Source organism: Cannabis sativa, chromosome 1 (genome assembly GCF_029168945.1).
Source record: "Cannabis sativa cultivar Pink pepper isolate KNU-18-1 chromosome 1, ASM2916894v1, whole genome shotgun sequence".
Taxonomy (NCBI): Eukaryota; Viridiplantae; Streptophyta; class Magnoliopsida; order Rosales; family Cannabaceae; genus Cannabis; species Cannabis sativa.
Window position 1 is genome coordinate 8,417,281 of NC_083601.1, and position 14,326 is coordinate 8,431,606.

The 14,326-nt window shown below is 34.4% G+C and overlaps 1 protein-coding gene across 1 annotated transcript; it reads left to right on the plus strand.

Annotated features, from left to right (window-relative positions):
- The first annotated feature begins 4,932 nt into the window (after positions 1 to 4,932).
- LOC133035121 (uncharacterized) lies at positions 4,933 to 9,821 on the plus strand. The gene is made up of 5 exons (XM_061110880.1): positions 4,933 to 5,096; positions 7,366 to 8,155; positions 8,283 to 8,984; positions 9,649 to 9,661; positions 9,748 to 9,821. Exons 1-5 carry the CDS (start codon positions 4,933 to 4,935, stop codon positions 9,819 to 9,821), a joined length of 1,743 nt encoding a protein of 580 aa, XP_060966863.1.
- Positions 9,822 to 14,326: the final 4,505 nt, after the last annotated feature.

A 14,326-nucleotide genomic window follows, 5' to 3' on the forward strand; every position in this document is an offset into this window, starting at 1 on the left:
TGAAAACTAGTTTATATCCCAACGTGTCCATCAGAAAATTGATGCACAACATTCTTGGCTTCTTTCGATCCTCATAAAATTTCACAATTTTTGAGATGTGTAGGGTGAGATTTTAACAGAACACTAATGAGAGTAAGAGTAAAGAAAGAACTTGTTGAAATTTACCATGTAAAGAAGAATATTTTCAATTTTTTTAATTAGGGGGCTATTTTAACAAAATTTAACACGAAACCAATCTTCATATTCAAGTCTTAGAGTACAAATTAATATTTGCCATTACATTCATTGATACGTATTCTCTAAGGTTAACACGCGTCATCCTCTACAGTGCCAGCCGGATTTCAGGTATAATAGAAGGAATACCATTCCATTCCAACATGAAAAAAAATTTAATGATTTTTATCAATAATTTATGAATTTTAAATTTTATATTATTTTCATTCCTATTCCCATTCCCTGAATCGTGAAACCTAAACCCAAAACCCCTAAACCCTCAAACACTTAAACCGTAAAACACTAAACCCTAAATCCTAAACGCTAAAACCCATACACTAAACCCTAACCCCAACACCCTGAACCCTAACCCCTGAACACAGACCCTTAGATCACATTTTGTTACAGGTGATGAAATAGAATGGAAAAGAAATAATTTTCATTCTATTCTTTTGTTTAGTTTCTTTTTAAAGTATTAGAAACTCATCCCAATAGAATGCCCGTTCCACCAATTTGGTAGAATGAATTCTATTTCATAATGGAAGAAACAACAATTATCATGTAACATGAGAAAAAATTTAATGATTTTTATCAACTTTTTTATGCATTTTAAATTTTATTTTATTCAATACTCATTCCCATTCCCCTAAACCCTAAACCCAGAACCCAGAACCCTAACCCCTGAACCCTTGAACCCCTGATCCCAAACCCCTACCGTACCCCTACCCCCAACCCTACCCCAAACCCTAACCTCTAACCCCCAAACCCCAACCCCAATAACAACCCTAAACCCTAAACCCTAAACCCTAAACCTAAACCCCAAACCCTAAACCCCAAACCCTAAACCCCAAACCCCAATTCCCATTCCCATTCCCATTCCTCGACGCATTCCCACTCCCATTCCCATTCCAATTCCCATTCTTATTCCCATTCAAATTCCCATTCCCATCCCCATCTCCATTCACATTCCCATTGCCATTCCCATTCCTATTCCCTTCGCATTCCCATTCCCGTTCCCCGGCCCACTCCCATTCCCATTCCCATTCCCCAGCCCATTCCCATTCCTATTCCTATTCCCATTCCCATTGCCATTCCCATTCCCATTTGCATTCGCATTCCTATTCCCATTCCTATTCCCATTCCCATTCCCATTCTTATTTCCATTCCCATTCTCATTCCTATTCCCATTCCCTAGCCCATTCCAATTTCTATTCCCATTCCCATTCACATTCTCATTGCTATTCATATTCCCATTCACATTCCCATTCCCTGACCTATTCCCATTCCAATTCCCATTCCAATTCCCAATCCCATTCCCATTCCCATCCCCATTCCCATTCCCTAGCCCATTCCCATTCCCATTCCCTTTGCATTCCCATTCCCATTCCCCGACCCACTCCTATTCCCATTCCTATTCCCATTTGCATTCGCATTCATATTCCCATTCCCATTCCCATTCACATTTCCATTCCCATTCCCACTCCCACTCCCATTCCCTAGCCCATTCCCATTTATATTCCCATTCCCATTCCCATTTCCATTCCCGGGCCCGTTCCCATTCCCATTCCCATTCCCCGGCCCATTCCCATTTCCATTCTCATTCCCATTCCCATTCCCTGGCCCATTCCCATTCTCAATCCCCATTCCCATTCCCTTACCCATGCTCATTCCCATTCCAATTTCCATTCCTTTTCCCATTTCTATTCCCCAGCACATTCCCATATCGATTCCCAAACCCCAAACGCCAATACTGCAATACCCCAAACCCCAAACCCTAAAACCCAAATCCCAAACCCCAAACCCCAAAACCCTAAACCGTAAAATCTCAAAATCCCAAACATCAAACCCTAAACCCCAAACCCTACTCCAGAAAACAACAAACCTAAAAACCCCAAACACAAAAACACCATACCCCAAATCCCAAACCCCAAACCCAAACCCTAAAACCAAAATACCAAACCCCAGACTTAAAACCTCATACCCGAAATACTAGGTCCATGATCCTAAACTCTAGACCCTAGTCATAAAACCCCAAACCCTAAACCTCAAACCCAAAAAACCCAAAAGCCAAAGACTCTAAACACCAAACTCCAAACCCCAGAACCCTAAATCCCAAACCTAAAAACCCAAAACCCCAAACTCAAAACCCAAAACCCAAACCCCAAAGACCTAATTTAAAATAACTTAACCTCAAACCCCCAAACCAAAAAACCCCAAACCACAAACCCCAAATCCTAAACCCAAAACTACCAAACCTTGAATATAAAACCCCAAATTGTAAACCCCCAAACCCCAAACCCAGACCCTAATAGAAAAATTATTGACAACGGTCTTGGCTTCGTCCCTATGAAATTTCACAATTTTTTAAGATGTCTAGGGTGAGATTTTCAAAGAACACTAACGACTATAAGAGGAAGGAAAAAACTTATTGAAATTAATCATAAACAAAAGAATATTTCTATTTTTGCAATAGGAGTCATTTTAACAAAATTTAACTTTAAACCAATCTTCATATTCACGTGTTAGTAGTACGAATTCATTGTGACTAGTATGAATTCACAAAGGGGTACCACTATTAGAAATGTAAAATTTTAACTATTTCATTTAGAATGATTATTACTGCTTGAAAACTACTTTTTCTCTTAATATAACTAACAGAAAAGTGATACACTATGGTGTTGGCTTCATGCTTGTGAAATTTCATGATTTTTTGAGATGTGTAGGGTGAGATTTTAAGAGAAAACTAACGAGTGTAAGAGTAAAGAAAACCTTTTAAAAGAAGGATATATTAAATTTTTTTTAATTAGGGGGATATTTTAACAAAATTTAATGCGAATCCAATCTTTATATTCATGACTTAGTAGTACGAATTCACTGTGACTAGTGGCAAAATTATTCCGAGATGGGTCTGGGCCACATTTCACAAAGGGGTACCACTATAAAATATGTGGGATTTTCACTATTTTGATTAAAATGATTGTTAGTATTTTCCCAAATGGACAATGAAGCGCTCTATCAAGTTTGGGAGAGATTTTAAGATCTCTTAAGTTATTGTCCATATCATGGGTATGAAAGTTGGAGAATCGTGAGCTACTTCTACGAAGGCCTCACGGGTCGTGAGCGTCAGTTAGTGGAGTCAATGTGCAATGGTGAATTCCTGCAATATGAGCCTGAAGAAGCTCTAGAGTTTCTCATTGGGCTCGCTAAAAAATCTCACACATGGACTGGTCCAAGTGCTGCTGAAAACACCAACAGAAATCGACCAGCTGGGATTTACCAATTGCGGGAAGAGGACTGTATAAAGGCCCAAGTCAAAGCTTTGAGAAAGCAAGTTGAAATCCTTTCAAATAAAGATGGCCAAAAAGAGCGTATGGTTGCCCAAGCACAAACCAGACCACTCGAACCTTGTTTCGTTTGTGGAGAAAATGAGCATTTAGCTAAGGACTGCTTAGTCTACAAAGAAATGAGGGGGCTTCATGAGGAGCAATGCAATGCCTTAGGGCAATATAACAAGCCATTCTCCCATGCGTACAACCCTGGTTGGAGAAACCACCCGAATTTCAGTTGGAGAGATAATTCCAACCAAGCTCAAACATCTGGAGGACAATGGAGAAATGAAAATCAAGCTCAACCTCCAAAGGCATATCATGCACCCCAATACAATACTCAACAACAAGGGAACTCCCTTGAAAATACCATTCGTGCATTCATTGAGGAACAAACCAAAATAAATCGCCAATTGAAGGAAGATGTCCAAGAGATAAAAATTCAATTCTCAAAATTGTACACATCCTTGGCAATTCTGAGAAAGGCAGACTTCCTTCCCAACCTGAATTCAATGCACAAGGGCAACATATGGTTGAAACCACCACCTCTAATGATCCCATTGTTAAAGGGGTTAACGCCATCACAACAAGAAGTGGTAAAACTTTGGAAGATCCATCCATCAAAACCTATTCAGTGGATCAGTTAGCAGAGTTGTATGTCAAAGAAATAGAAAGGCTACATGGTGTGCCAAAGTCCATAGTTTTGGATAGGGATCCGAAGTTTAATTCCAAGTTTTGGCAAAGTTTGCAACGGGCTATGGGTATAAAATTGAAATTTAGTACAGCATTCCATCCTCAGACAGATGGACAATCTGAAAGGACGATTCAAATATTGGAATATATGTTACGAGCCTGTGTTATGGATTTCGAAGGCTCTTGGAGTAAGTATCTACCATTAGTAGAGTTCTCGTACAACAACAGTTATCAGTGTACTATAGGATGGCTCCCTGTGAACTGTTATATGGAAGAAAGTGTAGATCTCCCATCCACTGGGATGAGACAGGGGAAAAGAAATACCTAGGTCCAGAATCAGTACAACGAACCAATGAGGCAATTGAGAAAATTAAAGCTAGAATGCTTGCCTCTCAGAGTAAAAAAAAAGAGTTATGCAGATTCGAAACACAGAGATTTTGAGTTCCAAGTAGGGGATCACGTGTTTTTACGAGTATCTCCAATGAAGGGGATCAAATGTTTCGGGAAAAGGGGCAAGTTATGCCCTTGATTTACAGGACCTTTTGAGATTCTCGAGAAGGTTGGACAAGTGGCATATCGATTAGCTTCGCCTCCAGCTCTTTCGGCAGTTCACAACGTATTTCATGTCTCTATGCTAAGAAAATACGTTTCAGACCCTGCTCATGTACTTAGTTATGAGAATCTTGAGCTGCAACCAGATATGTCTTATGAAGAACAACCAGTTCAGATCCTTGACAGAAAGGATAAGGTTCTTCAGAACAAGACCATAGCTCTGGTCAAAGTGCTCTGGAGAAACAGCAAGGTGGAGGAAGCCACCTGGGAATTAGAATCAGACTTGAGAGCCCAATATCCGGAGTTATTCAGGTTAGATTTCGAGGACGAAATCCTTTTTAGGGGGAATAGTTGAAAAGACCGCTTAGCTTAAATTTGGAAATTAGCAGATAATTAGGGTTTAATTATGAAAATTATTTATTAATTCTGAATTATTAATTTATGGTGTTTTATTTGAATTTAGAATGCATTTTATATGTCATGTATAAAAAATTCATAATTTTGCATGTTTTGTGCGAGGCAACATTGGAACCCGGTGTTTGGCTATTAAAATCACATCTTAGTATTTTATTATAGCGGGGCAGTATAGTTAGACTTTGGGAATGTCGGGAATAGTCGAGATTTTAGAATTGACTAAATTACCGTTAAGTGTTTTTTTTATGACATTTAGCTTAGTGGAGGGCAAAATGGTCTTTTTGACCTAATGTGGTTTTGTCTTCTAGTGGGATTATATTTATGCTTTAATCTGAATATTATGTTAGATTAAGTAGATAAACATTAGGTTTTATGTCATTTTACCAAAATTAGAAATTTAAGAGAAATAGCTTTTCTCTTTCTCTCTCTCGAATTCCTTGGAGAACCAGCAAGAATTGGGGTCTCCTCAACTTGTTTTGTGTGGATTGTAGTTGATTCTTAGAGATTTAATCCAAGGTAAGTTCTTTAACCTAATCACCTTTGTTTTCTTAAGCTTCAAGAATGCAAATTTTGCATGAAATGGAATTTAGGGTTCATTAGTTGTTTTAGTTTGTTTTCTGAGTTGAATTTGAGGTTATCTAAGTCAGATTGTAGTGTTTTTGTGGCTGTTTATGTGGTTTATTCAAGGTTTAAGCTTAAGAGCTCAAACTTTCCTCTCACTTGGTGGTTTTCGATTCTATGCTTTTAATAGTGTTTTATTGCTTTGAATATGTTCTCTAGGTTGTATAAAACAGGTGTGGAAGGTTTTATTGAGTTTGGGGTTAAATTGATGAAGTTATGGAAATTTTGGTCTTTCCTGCACTGAACCGGAATTCCGGTTCAGAGGGGCCTGTAGGAACCCAAATTCCGGTTGGCTCCCAGGAAACCCCACAGAACCAGAATTTCAGTTGGGGAACCGGTCTACCGGTTAGGGCAATTTTGGAAACCCCAGTTTTTCCCATTTTTGTGTCGTTTAGGGTATTTCCATGTTATTCATCGATAGGGAAACTTTTAGTTTCAAGTTTATGTCCTCGAAAGTGATTTAGCGTGTCGCTTACCTATGTTACGATAGATGTGATTTAGGAGCCTGTAATTCGCTGAGCACTTGTTCCACTTAGGTTGGCCGGCACACCTGAATTTGGAATTGAGGTAAGATTAGTATAATAGTATGAATATGTATTTACATGTTTAGCATGCATGTTAGTAAGCCTGTTAGATTACATTAGATATGTATGTTGGCTTTTGTACTATACGCCAGTATCGCATCGGTTCGACGAGAGTATGACTAGCGTACCGAGTATAGGCTGATATTACGGTCGATAGTACCGTCGTACGAACGTTCTAAACTCAGTACTGTGTGGGACACGGGGATTAGGGTTATAATCGGGTGTATGGGCGTCAGTTATAACCCGGGTTATTTGTATGTTATATTTTATGCTTTTCTTACTGAGTCTATTGACTCACTGTGTCATTGCTATGTGTAGGTAAGGACAAGGCTAAAGCTGAGGAGCCGTGAGAGCGAGCAGGTGAAGATTGTACATGTCGGGGCGGTTAGGCCTGGAGCATACGATCCTCGGGACATCAGCGCTTTTGGTATTTAGTCGATGGGCGACAAATCTTTTGTAAATGAATAGCAAACTTTTGTAAATGTATTTTGTAAACGGGATCCCAGAATTTTATAAGTAAATTATGTTATGTATTAATTAAAAAGCAAAATGTTAAGTATTCACGTTTTCCAATAACCTCGTTGATTAGCAACGAGCTGCACAGTACGTTAAAAATCACGCTAACACGCCTATGCTAGTTAGGAGGTTACAACTAACGACTGTAAGAGGAAGGAAAAAACTTGTTGAAATTTATCCTAAACAAAAGAATATTTCAATTTTTGAAATAGGAGTCATTTTAAAAAAAAAAATTAACTTCAAACCAATCTTTGTTTTGTCCTTGAAAAGTTTCACGATTTTTCGAGATGTGTAGGGTGAGATTTTAGCAGAACACTAACGAGTGTAAGAGGATGGAAAAAACTTGCTAAAATATACCTTGAGAAGAAGAATATTTTCAATTTTTTAATTAGGCTGCAATTTTAACAAAATTTAACTCCAATCCAATCTTCATATTCATGTCTTAGACGAAATGCCACATATACATCACCAACAACGCAAAAACAAATTTTGCATGTGTTGGGAAATATAGTGACAAACGCAATTCGTGAAGAAATTGGTGATGTAAAATTTTCTGTAATAGTTGATGAAGCACGAGATGAATCTAAGAAAGAGCAAATGTCAATTGTTTTAAGATTTGTTGATAAAGATGGTTATGTGCAAGAACGTTTTTTTGGGCTTATTCATGTCAAAGACACTGCTGCTTTAACATTAAAAGAATGTATTTTCTCTATACTGTCTAATTATAGTCTTGATGTTCAATCTATTCGTGGGCAACGTTATGATTGCGCAAGTAATATGCGTGGACAATGGAATAGTTTGCAAGCTTTAATTTCAAGTGAATGTCCTTATGCTTATTGTGTTCATTGTTTTGCACATCGTTTGCAATTGGCATTAGTTCCTGCATCTAGAGAAGTTATCCCTGTGCATCAATTTTTTACAAAGTTAAACTCCATTGTTAATATTGTTGGTGCTTCATGTAAGCACAATGACAAACTAAAAGCTGCTCAAGCTACAAATATTGCTCATTTACTTCAGATTGATGAACTAGAAAGTGGGAAAGGACTCAATCAAATTGGTTCTTTCCAAAGGGCAGGTGATACTCGTTGGAGTTCTCATTTGAAATCTATTTCTAGTTTGATAAAGATGTTTAGCGCAACATGTGAGGTTTTATTAAATATTATTGAAGATGGGACAATTTTTTCTCAACGAGGAGATGCAGATGCAGCTTATGAGTCATTAACATCTTTAGAATTTGTTTTCATTTTGCATCTTATGAAAAAAATTCTAGAGATTTCTAATATACAACGTCAAGCTTTACAACTTCAGTCTCAAGATATTTTAAATGCAATGCATCTTGTTTCATCTACTAAGACTCATTCAGAAATTGAGAGAAGATGGATGGGATGAATTAGTTTATGAGGTGAAATATTTTTGTCAACCTGTTAATATACCTGTCCCAGATTTTAATGCTCACTATACTACAAAAAGACGAAGAAGTGGTGGTCAACAAGATGCAATTACAGTGGAGCATTATTACATAGTTGATCTTTTTAATTCAGTGATAGACTTTCAACTACAAGAATTAAACAACAAATTCAATGATAATACAGTGGAGTTACTCATTCTTAGTTCAACTTTAGATCCGAGAGAGATGCACACATCATTCAGAATTGATGATATTTGTAAGTTGGTACAAATATTTTACCTAAGAGATTTTACAGAATACGAGATGGTACAACTAAGGACGCAATTTGAACATTTTGCTCATGTACGAGAACTTCATGATTTTAGTGTTTTGGCAACTATTTTTGATTTATGTCAGTGGTTGGTAAAAACTAGAAAAGCAGAGATTTTTCTAATTGTTTATAAAGTGATAACTCTTATTCTTACACTTTCGGTTTCTACAGCTACCACAGAACTATCATTTTCAGCTATGAATATAGTGAAGTTTACACTTCGCAACAAGATGGAAGATGAATTTTTAAGTGATTATTTGCTTGTGTATATTGAAGGAGAAATTGCCAAAAAATTTAGTATAGATTCACTTATCGATGATTTTCGTGATATCCAAGAAAGACATTCTGTATTTTAATTTTAATTATGAATTTAATAAAACATTGAAATTTTTGACACTTAAATTTACAATATAGTTTGGCCCCCCTAATTTTTCATGCTGGCTCCGCCCCTAGTTCTCGATAATTATAGATTGTAAAATCTTTTATCTATTTGGGTTTTACTAACTTTATTATTCTTGCTTCAATTCAAAAGAATATTCATAAATAAAATTGCAAGAACTGCTTGTGGAGATTGCTAGGAAATGAGTAGAAAGTAGCTATGGAGTGCCACACCTTCTCATTGCCGCTAAGGATGACCTAGATCCATATCCAATGGCAATTCAAGATTCAATGAAGGTATACAACTTTTAGTGGGTTACTTTCCCTTCATCTAAAATTTACTTGCATACAAGTATTCATAATTGATTGTTACACAAATCAAAATTTAAATTGGACCTTAGTAATTATCATTTGGAGGGAAATTTAATCTTGATAATTTGCAAATTTAATTTTTCTGCTCTAGATATGTCAAAAATTAGGAATAGAGGCACCTACATCGTTGAGCGTGAAGTCAGAATTTTTGAATAACCTATTCACTAGATTCGCAGCTGTGAAACCTCAATTAACCGCAAGCACCATCAACCACTTATAAGTCATTCTCTCATGTGAATGTCAGTTATGTATATTTCTCAGCATCTACTTGGGAGTAGGTTGAGTTCCCAACAAACTCCCATTACAATAATATTTATGAGTTCATTCTTTACTACTTTTATGCTACATTTTTTTGTGCAGTTGGTACTGTTACTACTGATTATGGACTTGGAATTTATCGTGTATATGTTGTAAGGAGAAATACAATGAGTTAAGAGTAGGAGTTGGTCCTCTAACAGCTGCTACAACTATAAATGAATGGTTGAAACTAGATAAACTAGAAAACAAATGTGGATGTGCTTTTATTAATACAAATGGAGATGGTAAATGCAAGGAAGTTTGCTCTTTGCATCAAGGGACCTGGTGTCCCATTCCTAACCCACCACAAGTTCACAAGTTCTGCAAGTTTAAATTCTTTATGTTCGTTGGATAGTTTAGCCAATATTGTTGCTGTAAGACATTGCACAATTGAATGATGATGAAATTTGCTCAATAACAAAACATAAATGTAATAAATAAATTTATGTTAATTTATTGTAAATAATATTTTTATCATGTTTCTAAAGTTTTTTTAGTTTTATTGGTTTTAGTATCTTTTTTATTTGTTAACCCCCTTTAAGTGTCAGTTTATAACATGACACTAAAAAACTTTAAGACTCGGTTATAAGACGATGTTAAAACTCAATGGTGTCAGTTTTAAACTGACACTAAAAGAAAAAACATATATGTATACTTTAAGTGTCGGTTGTAAAATGACACTAAAACTTAATAGTGGTAGTTTAGAACTGACACAAAAAAATTGACTTTTTGTCACTGTAGAATATGTGTCAGTTTTATGAACCGACACTAAAAGTATACGTGTCAGTTTAAAACCGACCCTAAAAGTACAGTTTGTAGTAGTGTCAATATTCAGCTTTGTTGGGGGTTTGCTTTTGGTTATTTTCCTGTTGTTTTACGGGTTATTCTATTTCAAAATGTCAGTATCAACTAAAATACCAACTTTTGAAACCGATCCCCTCCTTGGAGCAGATAAAAGTTGTTTAGTTGTTGTTATTGTGTTGTTGTCAGGTTGCAGTACAATTGAGTGTGTTGAGTGATGTTCACTTCCAGCCACTGTCATATTGTTGGACATCATTGCTTGGGTAGCTACCAAAAAGGATTGTTATTCTGTTATATCTATGTAGTTGAATGTGTTCACACATAATGAATATCGTGTGAAATCAATTTTCTTTGTTAATAACTTTATGTAAGACTGAAAACGCATATCATCATTGATTTAGAGTGGTTGGCAACCTTCCTTCAGTTAGTATTTCACTTGTATTTGAGTTGTTTCAAGATTGTAGTTTAGTTCCTACAACTTTATCTGGACTAATTCAGCATAAATATAATCTCTTGATATTAATTCTGTACTTGATTCATAATCAACGTATGGCATGTTTTCATCCCAATGACTATTTCCCTGTACAAATACTTGAAGAGGTTTCCATATATATCCTGAAATTTTTATATTTGTTATGAGTATCAGTATTTCTAAACAACTATTTTAATCCATAAAAACAACACATAAATAACTTTTTCTGAATATAAATAACAAATGACCTCAAATGTAGTTGTAGTTGTCTAATTGCAAATTAATTGCATTAACTTCTTCAAATCAACCAATTTACCCTTGAATTATGCTTCATTTGATTGACAAACACTAAATAACAACCTAATTATGAAGAAAAATGCTAAAAATATTAGTACTTTGTATTTTTTTGTTAGATTCTTCCAAGTTATTTCTGGGTAAGCGTCAATTTCCCTCTATCTGTGTTGCTATCAAATCATCTGTACAATACAATTCTAATTATTATTTTTGAGTTATTTTTATGTATTTTCAAGTTAATTGAAGTAGAAATATATGTTTTCCTTCTTTTTTACTAGTTTACTTTTTGATTTTTGGATTTGTCAGGGTTAATCATTTGGTTGTTGAGATCTACTTTGTGGCCTTGTTATAACACAGCCTGGATTTTTGTTTTTTTTTTTGGAGTTGAAATTGTGCCTCGATTGAAAAGGAAAATGGACGATAGAATGCTCTGGTATGGCTGGGAATGAAGATGCGAACTGTTCAATCCGTATTTTTGAAAAAAAAAAACTTCAGATTTTCTTTTTTACTTAATTTCCTTTACCAAGCTAAAAATGTAAAATTTAGATCTAAGATATCTATTATAGAAAAAAGCCCAATATTATTTCAATATAATTTGTGTGGCTTACGCATCAAATGCCTCGAGATTTACAAAATTAATAACTTATAACTAAGTATAGTATACTAAATTAATAACTAGTAACTATTCCTAATTCTACCGAAATTTCAGCAACATAACGACTATAATTGAACGTCTCCCAAAAATTTAAAGTTATTAATAATAATAAAATACATTCTAAAATAATATGAAAAAATCACAACCATATTTAGCAATACAAAAATTTACTACCCATCCGACCGCAGTATATGCATTCGTAGAACCTAGTACTTCACTATGGATGAATATTTAAGATATGCAAACTCATCTAATATGCATATTATTCCACCTATCTGACAGCAGTACAATATATCGCAAAACCTACTTCACTACGGATGAATATATAAGATATTCAAACTCTACTAAGTCTTTATGATTAATAAATAATAAAAGTTAGTAAATATATACCTCAAGCTAGCCAGAAACTGATCAACACCAAATAAGCGGGATCCTTGCAAATTGACCTCACAATCTACAATGTAAAAAAATACTACAAAATTTATAAATTCTTTATTTAACTACTTATTAATTATATAATTTATAAGTAACTAGTTACTAATGAGTAAGTAGTTATTAACTTGTTGTCAATGAGTAACTAGTTAGTAATAAAAATACATCAGTAGGAATGAAAATTAGTAACTTGTTAAGGAGTTGTAACTTACTATATACTAGCTATTAAATTCACAAAAACACATGAATATAATTTAAAATAGAAACAAAAATAATAAAAAAAAAATAGAATTAATTTCTAAATATTATAAAATAATATAAAATAAGTAAGAAGAAAAGAAGAAGAAGATGAAGAGAGAAAGAGAAACTGAATGAGAATTTCTTAGTTGTTTATTCCAAAGGAGTGAACCCCTATTTATACAAATAAAAGAGTCAAATATTAAGAAATTAAGAAAAAGGTAAACTAAGAAAAAAGAAATGTTGATTACAATTAATGGTAATAAATAAAAGATTTGGACATCCACATAATTATTAATATTTATAACACTCCCCCTTGGATGTCCATAATAACTTCCTCATTAAAAATCTTGCTGGAAAACTTGATCAAAAGAAAAAGAGTATAGTGTAAACTAACTGCCCCTCATTTAGGCCTTCGTGGTGATCTTCTAATCGACTAATTTCGATCTTATCTGCCGTCTTCTCAAATGTTGATGTTGGTAATAACTTTATGAATAAGTTTGTAAGATTGACACTTGATAGAATTTCTTGAACACCAATATGCATTTTCTTGAAACGTATAAAAAAGAATTTGGTGAAATGTGTTTTAATTCTATTTCCTTCAATGTACCCTTCTTTTAGTTGAGCGATGCAAGCAGTATTATCCATAAAGAATAGCTTGGGTTGATACTTCTTTATTGAGTGCAATCCATATGTTTCCCAAATATTCTATGCCAATGATCTCACTCGCACACATTCTCTACTTGCTTCATAAAATGCAAGTATTTTAATATGATTTAAAGATGCCTCTTTAAAAACCTTGTCAGAAAAACCCAGTGGGATAAAATCTGAGCTAAAGAAAAAAGAGTACAATATATATTTCATATCCATAACTATTTGCAAGTTGCCTCGTTAAAAACCTTGCCAGGAAAATCCAGTGGGACAAAACCTCAGCTAAGGAAAAAAGAGTGCAACATGAATATGTCTCCCCCTCATTCATATATGATCCATAATTCTTTTGGTGATAATATATTTCATAAGATTATTTCTATAACTCTTCCAAAGTATATGTTGACTTCTAAATTATTGAGGGGTTCCTGCAACATATGTATTTATACTAGTTGTATCATTCATGTATGTATACAACTTTGTTCATACTAAAATTGAACATTTCAAGTAGATATGAACATAACACATTAATGATAATATAAATTTTCATTTGTGACAAGATGGTACTCCAAGACCATATTTTTGTCCCATTCTTGTTGTATGATCTTAATTTCCATATCAAATGATCATATATCTATAATTCTTGATGCATATGAAGTACTTCAGGACTTCTCTACTAATGAACAAACTTTATACATTTAATATTTCTCGATATACAAAAGAAATAAAAGTTTGTTCTTCAATCATTTATAATATATTCAAAAACTCTTTAAGAGTCTATCACAACGTATAATTTACGAATTTATACTGCCTAGACAATCATACATATTTTGAAACAATAATTTACTTACATGTCTTTATTTCATACAAAGATCTTTGTTATATAGCGCGCGCGACTTTGAATTTATATCACTTAAGACATGTATTAAATTCTTCTACAATTTTTAGATAAGGCTTATTTCAAATTCTCACTATATTAGGAGCTCCAAATAAATAACCTTTTGTTGCAACATTTGTGTGACGCTTATAAACTCTCATAAAATATATTTCAGGCTATAATCAAATCATGATTATATTTTCTCAATATTTAAGCCTTACTTCAA

Excerpts from the sequence above, each read along its gene's own strand:
- LOC133035121 (XM_061110880.1), top strand. The coding sequence starts at position 4,933 with ATGTCTTATGAAGAACAACCAGTTCAGATCCTTGACAGAAAGGATAAG. Across the intron at positions 5,097-7,365 it reads CAATATCCGGAGTTATTCAG|ACGAAATGCCACATATACAT; the intron begins GTTAGATTTCGA and ends TTCATGTCTTAG. Across the intron at positions 8,156-8,282 it reads CATTAACATCTTTAGAATTT|AAATTGAGAGAAGATGGATG; the intron begins GTTTTCATTTTG and ends AGACTCATTCAG.